We start from the raw sequence: 17267 nt of genomic DNA on the forward strand, positions 1-17267 counted from the left end.
GCTACAGTTTCGATACTGGCTCATGCATCTATGCCCTTAACCTACTGGAATGATGCCTTCAGTAGTGCAGTATACTTAATAAACAATTTGCCTTATTTTCCCTTAGGCAACATCTCACCGTATGAAAAGCTCTTTTAGGTTCAACCAAGCTATTCATATCTTCGAGTTTTTGGCTACTTGTGCTTTCCCAATCTTAGACCCTACAACACCCATAAGCTATAGTTTTGATCAACTCCATGCACGTTTTTAGCGTACTCCCCATTACACAAAAAGTATCGTTGTCGGGATAATGATGGAAGAGTGTATGTCACATTTCATGAAACTGTGTTTCCATTTAAATCCACTAACTCAAAATTTGTTCCCTCCATGCCTTCTCCACGGTCTAGGTCTAAGCTGCTCGTCTTGTCCCCAGGCCATATACCACATGCTAATCCAACAACTATTATTTCAACCACTCCTCGAGTCAACTTCTTGAATGATGCCCCTCGGTCCAGCTCATCTAGTCCAGCACATTCTCTTTGTGATAACTCTACATCTAGAATGTCGAGTACTGATACGCCAGACCTGCCACATCCTTAACCTTCTGTTTCACTTAACTCTCATACTATGGTTACACGTATCAAAGCTAGCATTTTTAAACCCAAGGTATACTTGAGCAAAGTAACTTGTTTCTCTAAGATACTCCTACTGACATCCATGAAACAATGTGCAATGAGTGTTGGAAAACAACAGTGCATAGTGAGTTACAGGCTTTTCTTCACAATAACACATGGAGCCTTTGTTCACTTCCTATTAATCGAAGGGCCATCGGCTGCAAATGGTTGTTTAAGGTGAAAAAGAAAGCTGATGGGACTGTGGAAAGGTATAAAGCATAACTAGTGGCTAAAGGGTTTTCTCAGCATGTTGGACTTGATTTTCGAGACACCTTCAGTCCAGTGGTTAGAGCAACAGCCATTCGGACTGTACTTGCTATTGCTGTCATGAAGGGGTGGTCACTAAAGCTTATTGATGTCAATAATGCATTTCTCAATAGGGATTTGACTGAGAAGATATACATGGATCAGCCACCTGGATTTGAAATGTCAGGTAACAATAGACAGAAGCTTGTTTACATATTGAACAAAGCTTTGTATGGTCTAGGCCAAGCTCCTCGTGCATGGTTCCACACTCCTAAATAGTATCTAGTTGATCAACTTGGTTTTCATGTGTCTAAAGCTGATCCTTCATTGTTCATTCGAGCATATTCAGGAAATTTCTTGTTGCTTATGGCTTATGTAGATGACATATTTATAACAGGCAGTTTAAGTGAGGATATAGACAACATGGTGCATCAACTTCACAATAAGTTTGCTCTTAAAGACATAGGAAGACTTAAATTTTTCTTAGGTATTGAAGTTCAACATACACCTCGGAGACTGTTACTTAATCAGAAAAAGTACACTTCGGAGATACTCCACAAAACATGAATGATAGGAGCAGCAGCCACACTTACACCCATGGTAAGCACTCCTAAATTAGTTGCTTCAGATGGTGGTCCACCATTTGTTGATGGTCATTTGTATCGAAGTGTAGTTGGAATGCTTCAGTATATGTGCATTACACGCCCTGATTTGTCATTCTATGTTAACAAACTTAGTTAATATATGAATTCTCCAAGTGACACTTATTGGAAAGCAGTTAAACGAGTGTTGAGATATCTCATTGGAACTATGGATCATGGCTTGTACTTCTCAAAAGGTCAGTTTGAATTAGTCTGCTACTCTGATGCTGACTGGGCTTCATCTGTTGAAGATTGACGTTCCACCATAGGATATGTTGTTTATCTAAGACCTAACCCTATTGCATGGTGTTCGAAGAAGAAAGCAGTAGTGTCCAGGTCCTCGTCTGAAGCAGGATACTGCAGCTTAGCCAATTGCGTATCTGAGTTGTTGTGGGTTAAACAGTTGCTAGGTGAAATTGGTATGCCAATATGTTACCAGTGGATTAAACAGTTGCGTATCTGAGTTGTTGTTAGCCAATTGTGTATCTAAGTTGTTGTGGGTTAATCTGTTACCAGTGGTCTGGTGCGACAACACTTCCACAGCTTCAATGGTTGCAAACCCCACACATCATGCTAGGGTAAAACATGTAGAGATCGATCATCATTTTGTTCGTGAAAAAGTTCTTGATGGTACACTGCAAGTTAATTTTGTTCCATCAACAAAACAAATAGCTGATGTACTCACAAAGCCCATCACACCCAAACAGTTTGCCTCATTTCGACATGCTCTTCGAGTTCTTTCAAGTGATGCTGATCTTAATGTTCAAGTTTCAAAGAAACTGGGAGAATGTTAGAGTAACTGATAAGTCAATTAATCTATTAGCTATTAGTTAGCTGTTAGTTAATTTGTTAACTTGTTCTCTGTAGATAGCATGCTTTGCTATATAAAAGCATGAGCAACCTGATCTGTACATAATATCGATCCTCAAAATGTATTCTTCTTGATTAATAAAGTTTCTGTTATTTTCTTCATTTCTTGTTATAGTTTAACACTCGTTAGTGTTTATTGAAGGAAGACAATCGTTCTAGAGGAGGTCGTATCGTTTCAAGGCTATATGGATTACTCACCCTAGTACCGTGGTTACAAGCTAAAAAATTGTAAATTTTTACTACAAAAGTGGAATAAGAAGGAAGAAACTTGAGTTAATGTTAGCGTCGGCCCAATAAAAACTCGATTCTGAGAAAGGTAGAGGTAAAGAGAGAATTACTAGAACAACTCAGACTTTTGGAGGAACAAGAGGAGATATTTTTGCTACAGATATTTAAATTAAATTGGAATCCTGTTGGAGAGCAAAATACAAGGTTGTTTTTCATGCTACCACAAAAAGACGAAGAGCATGGAATCCAATTTGGGGAATCAAGAATTATTTGAATGAGTGGATTGCCGGGAGGGGCGGGGGGGTTATCAACAATTATGGGACATTGTTGGACCACTGACAACTTGGCCGAGTGCTTGGAATCTTTTAAGCGATGATCAACAGATTGAAGGGGTTATAATTAATCCTATATGGCAATTTTAAAATATTTTTATGTAAGAAAATGATTTTCGAAGAATCTCATATTAGGAGGAGAAATTGTGTAGACTATAAAGAAATAAAAAAATAAGAGAAAAGGGAGAGGATCTTTAACAGCCTTCATCATAGAATTATTTGAAACTGTGTTAGGTCTAGAGTTGATGGGTTAATCTTATTATGCAATGCGTCAGAATCATTTGATGCTCAATGGCAACTTTAAAGAAATTGAGGGCGGGGCCGTGGCTGCCCCACTCAGCTATGCCTGAGAGGGATCAATAAGAATGGCGGTGGCGGTCCCAAAAGGCAACTGTGGATATTTTGAATTTGTATGTATTTTATGACGTGACAATGGGTTTTGAGGGCAGTTTGCAGGAATGGAGTCGACCAATCCCCTTTCCTTATTCTCCCAAAATGCATGTCATAAGAATTAATTATGTCCCAAATCATCAATTCGTTTCGTTGATTTGGAGCAGCCTATTTATCACTCTTGTCGCTCTTCACTTGTCTTTGATGGCATGTTTAATTATATACACACATTTTTTTATTTTTTTTATTTTAACAAAAATGTCAAGTTCTATTAAAAAAACAAAAATGTAAGAATAGATAATTATATATATTTGGCATAATACTTACTTTACCTTTTATTTTATAAAAAATATTTTAGTTTTTATTTAAAATTTCACTTCTTTTAACTCTTAAATTTGTATTGTTTGTCAAATCACTCCAAAATGAATGAAAAATTTATCGTTTGTTAACTCTGTGACATAGCAATCCACATGTATTCATGTTAGCAATTAATTAATTTTAAAAATTTTAAAAATATTTTTATATTTTTAAATTATTTTAATAATTTTAATTTTAAATAATTTTATAACTTTTGAATTTTTAAAAGTTTAATTAATTGTTGATGTGGCATCTACATGTATGTCACATTAGCACATTCAATAGACGTTAACTTTTAATTCATTTTAGGTAATTTGACAAAAGCATAAATTTAAGGATTAAAAGACGAAAAATTAAATAGAAAACTAAAACAACTTTTATATACTTAGAGGACCAAATAAATTATTATGACTATTTACGCGTTAACAACTAGCTTTTCTTTTATAGGCATAAAGATAATTAAAAAATTGTATGGGTTCCAATTTTATGAAAAAATTTCTTAATTTTATTTTCAAAAAAATTTTAGTTAACACTTTTTCAAAAAAAAAATAATTTTTATACCTTATATAATGGATCTCATGGGCCTCGCAGTATACTCCATGGATCTTATAGTGAACTCCTAGAGAATTTAACACGTGTCTCTCAATGGAGCTAATAACACAATAGACTTTGGGTTAGCTTGTGAACCTCAGTTTGGCAAACTTGGAAGCTGAGCACATCTGTATCTCCCTTGAGATTGTATGAGGGCCATGTGGAGACTTAGGATAATTGATTACCAGTCATCCTAAAGTGTCTCATCCTAAGATGTAGCATCACCGTCACTGCTAAGAATATCAAATTAGACATTTATGTCAGTAATCTAAAGACACATAGTTAAGCTTGTCCTCCACCATAAAAAGGTCATGCTACAACTCATACTCACTAAGTAATCACTCCTCTTTTCTCAACCCAAGACTTGTCCAAAAACATACTCTTTTCCCGGTACCTTCAACCTATCTTCCCTCATTTAGTCAATGTCTTACCCCTTTATTTAACTTAAAACCTTAAATAAGATTATTTGTAAGAGTCAATTAAAACCACTTATTCAGTGGTAAAAAACTTCTATTAATTTAAAACCCCGAGATTAGATCTAAACAATCCAATCTCCTTCTCTTTATTTGATATAAAAAAAATCATTAAGTTTAATTTGTAATTCAACACAATCACTTTTCATAAAAGGCAGTCATTATATATCTCATTTTTCATCTTGAGCCCATATCCAATCTGAATGAGTCGATATGAGTTAGAGTGGGCCTCACTTAAGACCTTATTTGTCATCTATATAGCCAACGAGCCCAACTTTTAGAAGGATATTTTTTCTTGATTTATAATACGTTTAATATTATGTATAATTGTTAGCTCATATTATTATTTATTGTATAATTTATAGTTATATTTATTTTTATGTTATAAATTTTCATAATAAATTATATATATGTTTATATAATACTTAGAATTACTTATAATCTCCCTCTAACTCTTAAATCGAAGAATAAATTTGTTTCGACGCGCTCGAATCTACGTCCTCGTACATTGGCATTGACACCAATACCGAAGCCACCATAATAAATTATATTATAAAACTCCGACTGAGTTATTATCTTGAATTAATGATATATCAACTTAATTAAAAAAAATCGTAAAGAATTTTTTTAAAAAATAAAAAATATTATTTTATGAGATCCTTTTAACAATTTTATATAAAATTTTAAAATAAAATAACTTAAACTACTATCTTCTTTTAAAAATCTATCATTCATTTAAATATATGTATAACTTGTCTAAAAAATCTTTTATAAATATATTTTTACATAATTTTTAATTGATATTATATACTAAGATGATTAAATTATAATATTTAAGATTAATTTAGTGTATTGTCAATAACAAGGTTGAGATCTTAACACCTATATACCCCTAACCTGGTCCGGTCACCAGATTGAGCTATAGGATGTTACTATTATAATTGAAACTACAAACATAAAAATAATCATGCAATAATAATTCGAATATCAATTGTGATCATATGATGTCATTCAAATATAAATCGAGACTAAATCGAGCTTACGAAACTCTATTGATGACCCGGACATGAATTAGAACCAAAATACAAAGTTTAGAAAATTTGGACTCTATGTAGTGACAATCCATTCCCATGTCGTGACGTAAGCAAACAGTGAGTCACGTCACGACGTCGGACCACTTGACGTCAAGAAGTCATAGGCTATTGGCCGACGTTGCAACGAGGACTCTGTTTTGGTAAAATAAGACCATTTGATACCTATTTCGTGCCAAGCCAAACTATTTGCCTAAACTGGTGCATAAATGGCCATTCAAACCTACACAAAACTATCCTAAACACATATCAATATATCCATTTAGCCAATTACAAGACCATTCAAGCTATCCCACATGACATGAAAGCTTTGTTAAGCTTATCAACTTATGTACTCATCAACTACTCAAACAAAACTTAACATTCACCTATAACATTCCAAACCGAACCAAAACACAATTAAAATATGCCATTTAAGCTTCATCCTTTACTTGACAAAAAATGTCAATGTGCACATCTTATTACATAACTCATTTACCAATCAAGTTAAGCATCATTTAAAGCTCAAAACTATTACCACTTAAAATAACATCTAAACATTTTAAGGCATGTACACAAGTATCACATATTCAAGCATTCTCCCATTAACTTGTTAAGCTCGTACTTCATTCATAGCTAGAGACATTACTAACCATTACAGCAAAGTACAAAACATCAAACCATCCAAAAATTCAAACCACATTCATGATTCAATACTTCACATTTTAACATTTCACATGTGTACATAACATATCCTATATACATGCCACATAACCGGGTCCAGAATGAAAGAAAGACTACCGAGACAAATACTGGATAGTTTGAGCTCTGGGGATGATCTGATAGACGCGTTCCGCAAAATGCCAACTACAAAAAACAAAAAATGAAACAGAGTAAGCATTTCATATGCTTAGTAAGTTCATAGATAAAATATACGGTAACTTACCTTGAAATATAAGAAATACACAAATAAAATTAATTTACAAGACATTTTAAAACCTGACATTTCAATTCACAAGAGACAGGCGAGTCCATCATATTACTATATAGCAAAATATTTCAATTTGTCATTTCATTCAATTCAGTCCATCCATTCAAGTCTAAAGCATACAATCAAACTATTCATTTCTTTTACTTAATTAGAATAGCCTGATGAACAAAAACAAAAGGGTCAGATACTTAGGTATTTACACCACACCAGAGAGTACCGTAGTGCTGTACAGAGGCACTGAACTGCAAACCCGTACAAACGAACGAGTAACCTTATTGGCATGCCAATTGTATCCTATCTTATGTTCATCCAGGCTCAGTAAGCATAACATAACATTTCTTTACAAATCAGTCCATTTCTCACCTTTCGTACTAACTTGTAAACATTGTAAAATACATTCGAACACTATAAATTTCAAAATTCAACCACAACCAATACATATAAGTACATAACTATACCCTATGAACTACTAGGTAGTAACAACGATTGAATTGTTAGGGACTAATCTGTAATTTTCTCTTTTCCTCGATTATTCTCCGATCAATCCAAATCTTGATCTATATGACGCTTAATTCCAAATTATCAATTCCAAATACGTTATAATACTCAAATACATGTATATGACCTTTTAATTTCATTTTACACAATTTCCCTAAAGTTTCACATTTTATTCAATTTAGTCCATAAAACTGAAACTTTCATATCTATCATGTTTAAACATCGTTTTACTATCGATGTCAATTTCATACTTTTATAACTCTATAGAAAAAAAATTCAGAAATTATATGTCAAATTTGACATAATTACAATTTAATCCTTAAACTCAAAACTAACAAAGTCCACTCTACAAATTAGTCCTAGATCATTTGTAAGCTTTTAAATCTACCATTTAACATGAAAAACATAAAAAAATCAATGAAGCATTCCAAAACTTTAACACTTTTATGATTTAGTACCCGTGTTAGCTAGATTAAGCTACAACGATCACAAAAATATAAAATTTACGAAAAATGGGCTTAGAATTAGCTTATGTGCAAAGGGAGAAGCTTGACCGAATACTCCAAGGTTTAAATGGTGGAATAGGGTGAGAGAAAGAAAAATGGAGAAGATAATGTTTTGTTTTCATTAACTTAACATATATTTTAAAAATTAAAACAAAATTTAACATATATTACCTTTAAACTAACCACTAATCTGTCAAGTACCATCTTAAATGGCCTAATTTCCATTTAAGTCCTTAAAAATCACTAGTAAAGTCTTTTTAATCACTAAAAATCAATAACAAGTAACTTTTACGGTTGTTACGATTTAGTCATTGTACCTTAATTAGTCACTAATTCGGAAAAATTACCTATCTAAAATTCAATTCACCTAAATAACAACTCCATAAATATTTAAGGCTTGGTTTACGGATATGAGGTCCCGATACCTCATTTTCCAAAATTACTGACTTTAGGGTCGCACCACTTGTACTTTAACTAACTTTTCAATTAACAAATTTATCAAATCAAAATTCAATATAACTCTATTATAGACTCATAAATATTGATGAATAATATTTACTGACTCGATTGTTAGAATATAGGGTCCCAAAACCACCATTTTCGATACCACTAAAAAACAGACTGTTACAACACCTTTAAAATTTTAGGTTGAAATCCTACCATATGCAAGTTCTCTCTAAATTTTATTTTAATTTAAGTCACAATGTATGCTGACTTTATTCAAACATATTTTGATTATATGTTTGATCATGCCTTATAATGGTTGATTAATGGTGGAGTCAATTTTTTTTCTGAGGAACCAAATTTGAATTATATTTTTTAAGAGAGCTAAAACATAATTTTATAACATAAAATCTTACAATTTCTCAAAGGTTTAAATTATAAAATTTTCATATTTAGAGGGTCAGAACTCAGAATTGAATTTTAATTTTGGAATGTCAAAATACAATTTTATTATTGGATTAACTTAAAGTTTTACCAATTTTAGAAGGACTAAATGAACAATTTTTATTTTGAGAAAGAAAGCCCATGCCTATTCCCTAACTCACCACCTCGATGAGTAATTCTAATTATATTTTTATAATTACAATTGTACCTAACGCCTTAATCCCCTGATAAATGATAAATTAAAAAATCAAACAAAATATTCTAAATATCTTACCACATATTTAGAATACAAATATATGTTTAAAAATAAGATGCAATAAATAATAAAATGTATAATACGATATTAAAATAAAAATACTTAAATACCCTCAAATAATATAATTTATTTTAATTATGGAAAGATATTTCCATAATTTCTTAATCGAGTTGGTATTGACATCAACTCATTGAAGTTTTATTAATAATATAGATATACAACCTGAGGGAGGTAATAAAATATAGATAATAAAAATAAAATGTAAAGAAATATTAAAATAAAGTTTTAGTTAATTGATAAATTAAATGCTTTATTAATATATTTGACGTGGGGTTTAATTCTTCTCATATGTATATTTTATTAATTTTTAAAAAGTAAAAAAATAAAAATATCTTCTAATGGTATTATAAAAAGACATCTTCATAATTTTTTTAACTAAGTTGATATCCACTTAATTTGTAACATCCACTCCCCAGTTTAAATAACGGTATTGAGTTAAAATATAAATTAACTTGGATTTTAAGGATATCTTTGTCAACCCTATGCACGGGTCTAGATACTGGCAGCGAGAAACAGGGAACAAGAGACAAGTAAAGCCAGCAAATCAAAAAAATCATTATATTACTGCAGCTTTGAACGTCTGCTTCGGTCTGACCTCTTACACCATTTTTTCAGTACATTTCTAAATTCTCTTGATCACGCATCTAAGTATATTCTAATAAAATATAGGATATTGCACAATATTTCTTATCACAAAAGTCAAAACGATACTTGTGACTATCATAATTGGAGGAAAAACAAAATGTTTGATTCAATTATTTAAAATGCCAGATTGCTTGAACTAAAATTGGGAATAAATGTTTGGGGTGATTGTGATTCATAATCCATCATATTTATATTCTTTTGATTCTTGCCCTTTCAGAAATGTGGAATCTATAGATACTATCTTCTTCTGTACCATTATCATTTAATTTCCCATCTACATGTGGGTCATATAAGTAGATTTTCCCTTTTTTTCCCCTTCTCTCTTTGTTCAAGACTTTTTCCCCCCTTTTTTTTTTCTTATTTATTGCTGTAGTTTTGGGTGATTTTGGGAAAGGACTAAGGGTTGCTTTCATAGCATTAAACATGAATTACTGTTAACATTGACATCTTCATTTCTGATCCTCCTTTTTACTCTTTTCTTGGTTCATTCTTGTTTTTGGATTATTTGAATTTCGGGATGGAGGATCCTATTCCATTGCTGATACCCCGCTACATGCCGACAAGCATGCTTGAGGACAAACCAAGAGTCTGGTTAGGTAGCATCAAATGGAATCCTAATTTTTATCATTGCTAGACTTTTTATGTTTTCTTTAATAATTTGTCCCTTGTTGTTGTATTGCCATATTTTCTGCTGTTGAATCCATGGAGATGAACATTTCTGTCTCAGGGACAGGGAGCTGTAATCTATTACAAAAAACCAAGGACTCCATTGATGAGCTCAGTTTTTGGGCACGGTCTGATCTTTTGGTTGCTTTGAAGCATTACCAAGATTCACCGCGGACTGCTACCTCTTCTGGTGTACTTGAGAAATGCTTGGATTCACTTGTTGGTAGGCTTGCCATGGCTAGTGAAGTAACCCCTTGTGCATCTACTTCTTCTCCAGATAGCTCAGGGCTTCGGATTTCGTTCAATACTAGGAGTACCCAGAGCTCGAACAAAGGCCTCTTTCGAGCAACTTGGTGGTTCGAAGACCTTTCGGCATTGAGTCCCAATTTGATTGAAATGCTGGTGAAATCTATGGTGTCTCGGGGGCACAATCATGTCATCGTCAGTGGTTTCCTCTTCTATTACCAGAAGTCGAAGTTTTATACGGCCTCATCGGAAGAGAAACGTGAAGTTCTAGAAATTGTGATCGATATGCTTTACACTCTTGATCCGAGTTCTATTTCGTGCAAGAGTTTGTTTGGCGTTCTTCGTCCGGTGCTGCGTTCCAACATAAGCAAAAGTTGCAGGAACAAGTTGGAGAGTATGATAGGTTCTCAACTAGATCAAGCAACAATAGACAATCTCCTAATTCCATCATATGGGAGAAGTTATCTGTATGATGTAAACCTTGTTCTTAGGTTCCTCAAGGCATTTTTACGTGAAGGAGGCTCGGAATCATCTCCGATACGAATGAAAAAGGTAGCTAGCTTGATAGATCTGTATATAACAGAAGTAGCTCCGGATCGTTGCCTAAAATCATCCAAGTTTTCAGCTTTGGTAATGGTGCTGCCGGATTCTGCCAGGGACTCATGGGATGAATTGTACCATGCCATGGACATTTATTTGGAGGTAGACTTTGATATCATTTATAAAAAGGTTCCTTATATATGTACTTTTTTTTGTTCATTTGGATTAAATATGCTTTCAGTAGGTTCATACAGGGTTGTCTGAAGAAGAAAAAATGAAGATCTGTGGTGGATTGAACTATAAGAAGCTCTCTAGCGAGGCCTGCATGCACCTTTCTCAAAACACAAAATTCCCATCAACAAGCGCAGTGCAAGCTCTTATTTCACAGCAATGGAAGCTTAAGAACTTGCTTGAGGGCATGCACAATGCCAAGCATTATACGGATTTCACCGCAAAGGAAGATAGGGGCAGGGAACAAGTTGTAGTTTACAATGAAAAGCTCAGAGCACAATTAAAAGGGATGCAATGGAGGGTGATGGAATTGGAGAAAGTGTGTAAGAAAATGCAGAACCAAATGGCCAAAATCATGAAAGCCAAAGTATTAACCCATAGTGATGCAAGACCCCTGCCCAGACTCTGTTCATGAAAGCGAAATTTTTGCATATACCACTTTGTGTTTTTTAATTATTTCACTTGTGTATGTATAGCATTGAGGTGTGTGTGATAAGAGTTTTCCTTTATTTTTTCTCCAAGGTTGAGTCGTTTTCCACAGTCGGTCTCAGTCTGAGGCAAATGGGTGCGTGGCAGTTGGCAGTATATATTCTTTAGCCAACACCCAATAATGGATTAGTTCATAGTTGCTTTGGTGGGGTTACCTATTTGATGTTACAACTCAAATATACTTCAGTAAATCTTCTCAGATTTTGAATTTATAGATGCTTCTATGTTTATGTAACCATTGGCTGATCTTAAATTTGGTTAATGGAAGAAAAATTTAAAAGTTCCAATTCTTGGAAAAATAACTCAAATTATTTATTTAAAAGGAAAAATGTGATATCAATTCATGTAATTTTCAATCCTTCCTACTAGTTTCTACAATTGCACTATGAATTTTCATTAGTTTTTGTTTTTGGTTGGGTGATGATGCGTATATGAAATTTGTTAAAGAATAATTAGTAGAGGGTTTTGTGAAGATAGAACAATATGATACTGAATACGGAATTAGACTCTAATTACTAATATGACATTTTCCCTTGTGTTTTATGGTTTTGAATGATTAATTATTTAATTCTGAAATGGAATAGATGAATGAATTAGACCAAAAGGAATTTGGAGATGAATTTTGATAAACTTTGACTCTAGTTTATACTCGAAAAGTAAAAGAATTTGGGCAAAAATATAGGCCTAAAAAATGGGTATAGACAAAAAAATAAGACCCGTTTTCTAAAAGAGTAGGGTCTTCGGTAAGCTTTTTTTTTGCCTAGTCCCGAGCCCGACCCGAATTTGCAGAAAAAAAATACTGCTACTTTTTTTTTTACTTTTTTCATTATTTTGTTATCATTTCGTTATTATATTGTTACTATTTTATTGTTATTGTTTGGATATTGTATAACTCTTGTCTTATTATTAATTTTGCTACTATTTTAGACCTATTTGTTTGTTAAGTTACACTTATCATAGTGTTATTTAAGTATATATTTTTAAATTTTTTTCCATTTGTTGGGAAACATTTATTTTAATATTTTTAGTGTATTTAATTTATCATATTTTAAAAATTTAATACGAGTGAATCGGGTCAGGCTCGAATTTTAATATTTTTATTCGTGCTAAACTTAAGTAAAATTTTAAAATATTTTTTAAGTCGGACCTAAATTTTTTACTTGGCTCAGCTCAAACTCAAACCTGATCCGACCATGAACATTGAAAAGAGTATTAAACATTGATAGGTGCCCAAAAATAACCTTAATGTTTGCAATAGAAAATTGCCATGAAATTTAAAAAATCGTTTTAATTCATTGAGGGTGATTTCGTTTTTTCCGTATTTGTGCAAATGTTGACCTATAAATAATACACATTCTTAGGATTGCGAGATACATTATTATTTTATTTTGTATTTTCTTTTCAACATTAATTGTTTAATTTTTTTCTAAAGAGATTTCGAAATTTTGCTTTTAAGTTTATAAAATTCAATTGATTTTCCTTTTTATTTTTAGTATTTACATATATTTTAATGACAAATATTTAAGTTTGTTGAATATAGGTACTATACTTGATAACTTAGAATATTTATCAATAGTTAAATTCGTAATTCTTTTAATTATTCTAATACTTGTGACAAATAATATGATTTTATATAAACTACATGTAAAATTTATGTTCCGTAAAAGTGTAATCTAACCTAAATAAGCCTTGTAAAATTTTCTAATCTTTCATGCTACTAATAAATTAAATCTTAAAACACTTCGTTTTAGAGTTAATTATTAATAAATAAAATAATTTTAACTAGCTTCCCTTGGTTATTGAGAAATAATTTCAACTCTTTATATATATATATATATATATATATATATATATATAAAAGTAAGAGTTGTTCATTCAAGAGTTAGGTTAACGGTTTGCTTAATAGTTAAGATGATTTAAATAAGAATATTAGGCTTAAAATTGGGCGAGAGTAAATTATTTAAGGTCTTTAAAAATATGTATAATGCTCGAGTTCGAATATTTATAGTTCTAGCTTAACTTTACCTGTTTTTCACATTTATAATATGTTTTTATTTTATTTTATGCATTATGTAAAATATATCATATAAAATTACATACATTATACAATAATAAAAATTATAAAAAATATGTTAGTTGTTTGTATTTAGAAAAGTTAATAAAAGCGATTGAGTCTTAATTTAATTGACATCGATATTGTTGTCAATATAGGATGTTGTGGGTTCGAGTGTGCTGAAGCGCATTATAGATTCTTATCATATATGCTCTTTTTGATACAATGCCTAGAATTACCTATAGTCCCTCATCAACCCTTAAATAGGAGGATAATGCACTACAGAGTACTCGAGCCCACATCCTTAGCATATAATTACTAAATATTAAGTAAAAACTATATTATTTTTAAAAAGTATAGGCAGGTCTAAATGGGTTCTAATTAATCATTTATAAATTTGAAAAGGTTTAGACAAAAATTGAAACAGGTTGGATTAGATTTAGACAATTATGTTTGATATGATATCATACATAAATTAAATTTAACTCGAATCTAATTTGACTAATCCCATAAATACCTCTAGACTCATGAACTACATTATTATAATATTTTTAATTTTATCTTATAAATATTATATTTTTTGAATCTTATTACAGATAATCAAGGTGCAATTAAAAATAGTTTCAAAGAATTATTTACTACTACCACCACTAGTCTCCTTGAAGGAGCATAATTTTGCTTAAACGTCACTCCTCTTCTTTTACCTTCCGATGTTGCATTCATTTTATAGAACATTTATCGTACGTTGTTGAATGGCCAATAGCAAATCTTCAGACACCCAGTCAACTTTGTGTGGCAGTATATCAACGTTGTTAACTGGGATTTAAAATGTGTATCCAAAAAGGTAATTGAATCTTAGTTTAGTTGGTATGAATATTATTGTCAGTATAAAAAGACGTGAGTTCGAGTATACTAAAGTGCATTATCCTATTATTTAAGGATAGGGTTAGAAAAGAACTATAGATAATTTTAAACATTGTATTAAAAATCAAAGATTAGAAATCGTGATGCTACAGAAATAAATAAATAAATAATATGTACCAAAAATGAAAAAAAAGGGCGGGGGCATTTATTGGAAGCAACAAAGTTTCATGGACCATATTTGATCCTAAATTTCAATGAGATAATTAAGTTCATGGAGTTTTAGTTTACTTCCATATATTCACACCAGTTTTAAAACTGTTGGGCTGTTCGATATTAATTAAAAATTAAATTTTTAAATATTTTATATTTTTAAGCAATATATTTAATAATTCAAGATAAAAATTACTTTTGGATTTTTTAATGGAAAAGTGTTAAAATGATAAGTAGATAAAGAGTTATCATTTAATAAAAATATATTTAACTTCTTTTATTTTAAGATTATATATTATCCTTTAAATACTTCTATAAAAAAAACTATTGTTTAAAAATTGATTTTGTTAATAGCATTTTTTAAAAAATTACGATAAAAAGTAAATTTAAAATTTCAGTTGATATCAAACAGTTTAATTATATTTGGTTCTTAATTTTAAGTGATGTACTAAATAAATTTTATAATCTAAATTTAATTCTTAATTTTTGGCATTTTTTGGCATAATGAATGGTTTGGCTCTTTAATTTTACAAAAAACAAAGTTATTGTAACATTCCATTTAATTTTTCACTTACATTGTTTGTCAAATCACTCCAAAATGAATGGAAAAGTTAACGTCTGTTAACTTTGTTGACATGACATCCATGTGTATGCCACTTGAGTAATTAATTAATTTTTTAAAATTAAAAACAATTATAATTTTTTTATAATTTTTGAATTTTTGAAATTTAATTTTTAAATAATTTTTTGAATTTTTAAATTTTTGAAATTAATTTAATTGCTCATGTGACATCCATATAACAATCCATGTGTATACCATATCTTTTCTTGCATCTCTGGAAAATGTAATTGGGACCCAAAATACTATTGCTGAGAAGCTAGGTCTAAGGGAATAACAATGACAGTCAACAGAGTTGGCAATGTAACTAGGAAAGCAATGACCTACTGTAGATGATGAGCTATTTACTCCCTTGGATTCTAAGGAGATGTGCCAAAGGATGCCTAAGCTTCGGTGGTTGCTTGAGGAACTAAAGCTGTAACACCCCCAAAATTATAGGGTTAGAATTAATAAAACCATTAAGAATTTGAGCCTTCGTCTAGGTGGAAGAGAGCTTAATAAACTCCCTAGAGAGCCAAGATTCAAATCCCACTTTTTTCATTTTACCTATTTTATTTTCAGCAACTAGGGAACAAACTCAAGTTAGTATATATATTTAGTGTGGTAGAAAATGATTAAGAATGAGCTTGTTAGTTTAGTGATAAGACCTTAGCATATTTTCTCTTTGCACCAAGGTTTAAATCATGCCAATTTTCTTCTATTTTTATTAATTTCGATAGAATGGTTTAATTACCAAATCAGCCCTCTAAGGTTTGCCTAACCTAGCCATTTAGTCTCTTCCTAATCATAATAGAATTTTGATTTTTTTTTTCAACCCTATTTAGAATTTCTTTTCTCTCTTCTTTAAATACATCTTTTATCTTTTATTTCTCACTTTTTCTTTTCATAAATTTTCATATTCTTTTGTTGGAAATTTATTGTTGAAATCCCGAACCCGAATTCCTCCCCGTTCAATCCGTTCTTTGTATTATTTTAGCGTAACACCGCCAAAATCCATTTCCAACGCGCCAAGATCGGTAAGAATTCTTATTTTTAATTTCATAGAACCCTAGCATTCTGAAATAAATAACATTCTTGTCAATCTTTCAATTTATTTGGAATCTTTTACAAACTTTCCCAAAAATCTTGATAAATTTGGTAAATCTTGGAAATCAATAATAATTCTTGCGTTTTTGTCGATGAAAAGACCCCTAGTAAGTGACCGAATCAAATTTGGACGTAAGGATCATCGTATGAGACCCCAAAAGTTAGGTGTATGTTCTTTTACTAGAAAATCGAGGCAAATTCGAACCTAGCCTAGACCACACTACTACGTGCCATTTGAACCCTGGGATTTTTACTTTTCACACTGCCTGAACCCTTCCACATGGCCTAGCCACACGGCAGTGTCTCTCCTATAGCTTAATTTTTGTATTTTCCACATGACCTCAGTTTGTTACATAGCCAGGTCACATGGCCATGTAACCCTTCTACATGGCCTGGCCACACGACCATGTGCCTCTGTTTATTAAATTTTATAATTTTTCCAAAAATTTTATGTTTTGTGCAGATTGGTCCTTAAATGGTTCCTAAACTATTTTTAGAGTTTAATTTATGCAATTAAGTCCCTGATAGTATGAATAATGCTTGAATCCTTTATTTAATTGACCGTTAA

General features: G+C 31.4%; 1 protein-coding gene across 1 annotated transcript; it reads left to right on the forward strand.

The window, feature by feature from the left end:
• The first annotated feature begins 9934 nt into the window (after positions 1-9934).
• On the forward strand, positions 9935-12079 carry LOC105781044 (BTB/POZ domain-containing protein At3g22104). The gene is made up of 3 exons (XM_012605618.2): positions 9935-10291; positions 10423-11309; positions 11392-12079. Exons 1-3 carry the CDS (start codon positions 10213-10215, stop codon positions 11791-11793), a joined length of 1368 nt encoding a protein of 455 aa, XP_012461072.1. The 5' UTR covers positions 9935-10212; the 3' UTR covers positions 11794-12079.
• The last annotated feature ends 5188 nt before the right edge of the window (positions 12080-17267 follow it).

Source organism: Gossypium raimondii, chromosome 4, assembly GCF_025698545.1.
Source record: "Gossypium raimondii isolate GPD5lz chromosome 4, ASM2569854v1, whole genome shotgun sequence".
NCBI classification, from domain to species: Eukaryota; Viridiplantae; Streptophyta; class Magnoliopsida; order Malvales; family Malvaceae; genus Gossypium; species Gossypium raimondii.

Excerpts from the sequence above, each read along its gene's own strand:
- LOC105781044 (XM_012605618.2), top strand. The coding sequence starts at position 10,213 with ATGGAGGATCCTATTCCATTGCTGATACCCCGCTACATGCCGACAAGC. Across the intron at positions 10,292-10,422 it reads CAAACCAAGAGTCTGGTTAG|GGACAGGGAGCTGTAATCTA; the intron begins GTAGCATCAAAT and ends TTTCTGTCTCAG. Across the intron at positions 11,310-11,391 it reads CCATGGACATTTATTTGGAG|GTTCATACAGGGTTGTCTGA; the intron begins GTAGACTTTGAT and ends TGCTTTCAGTAG.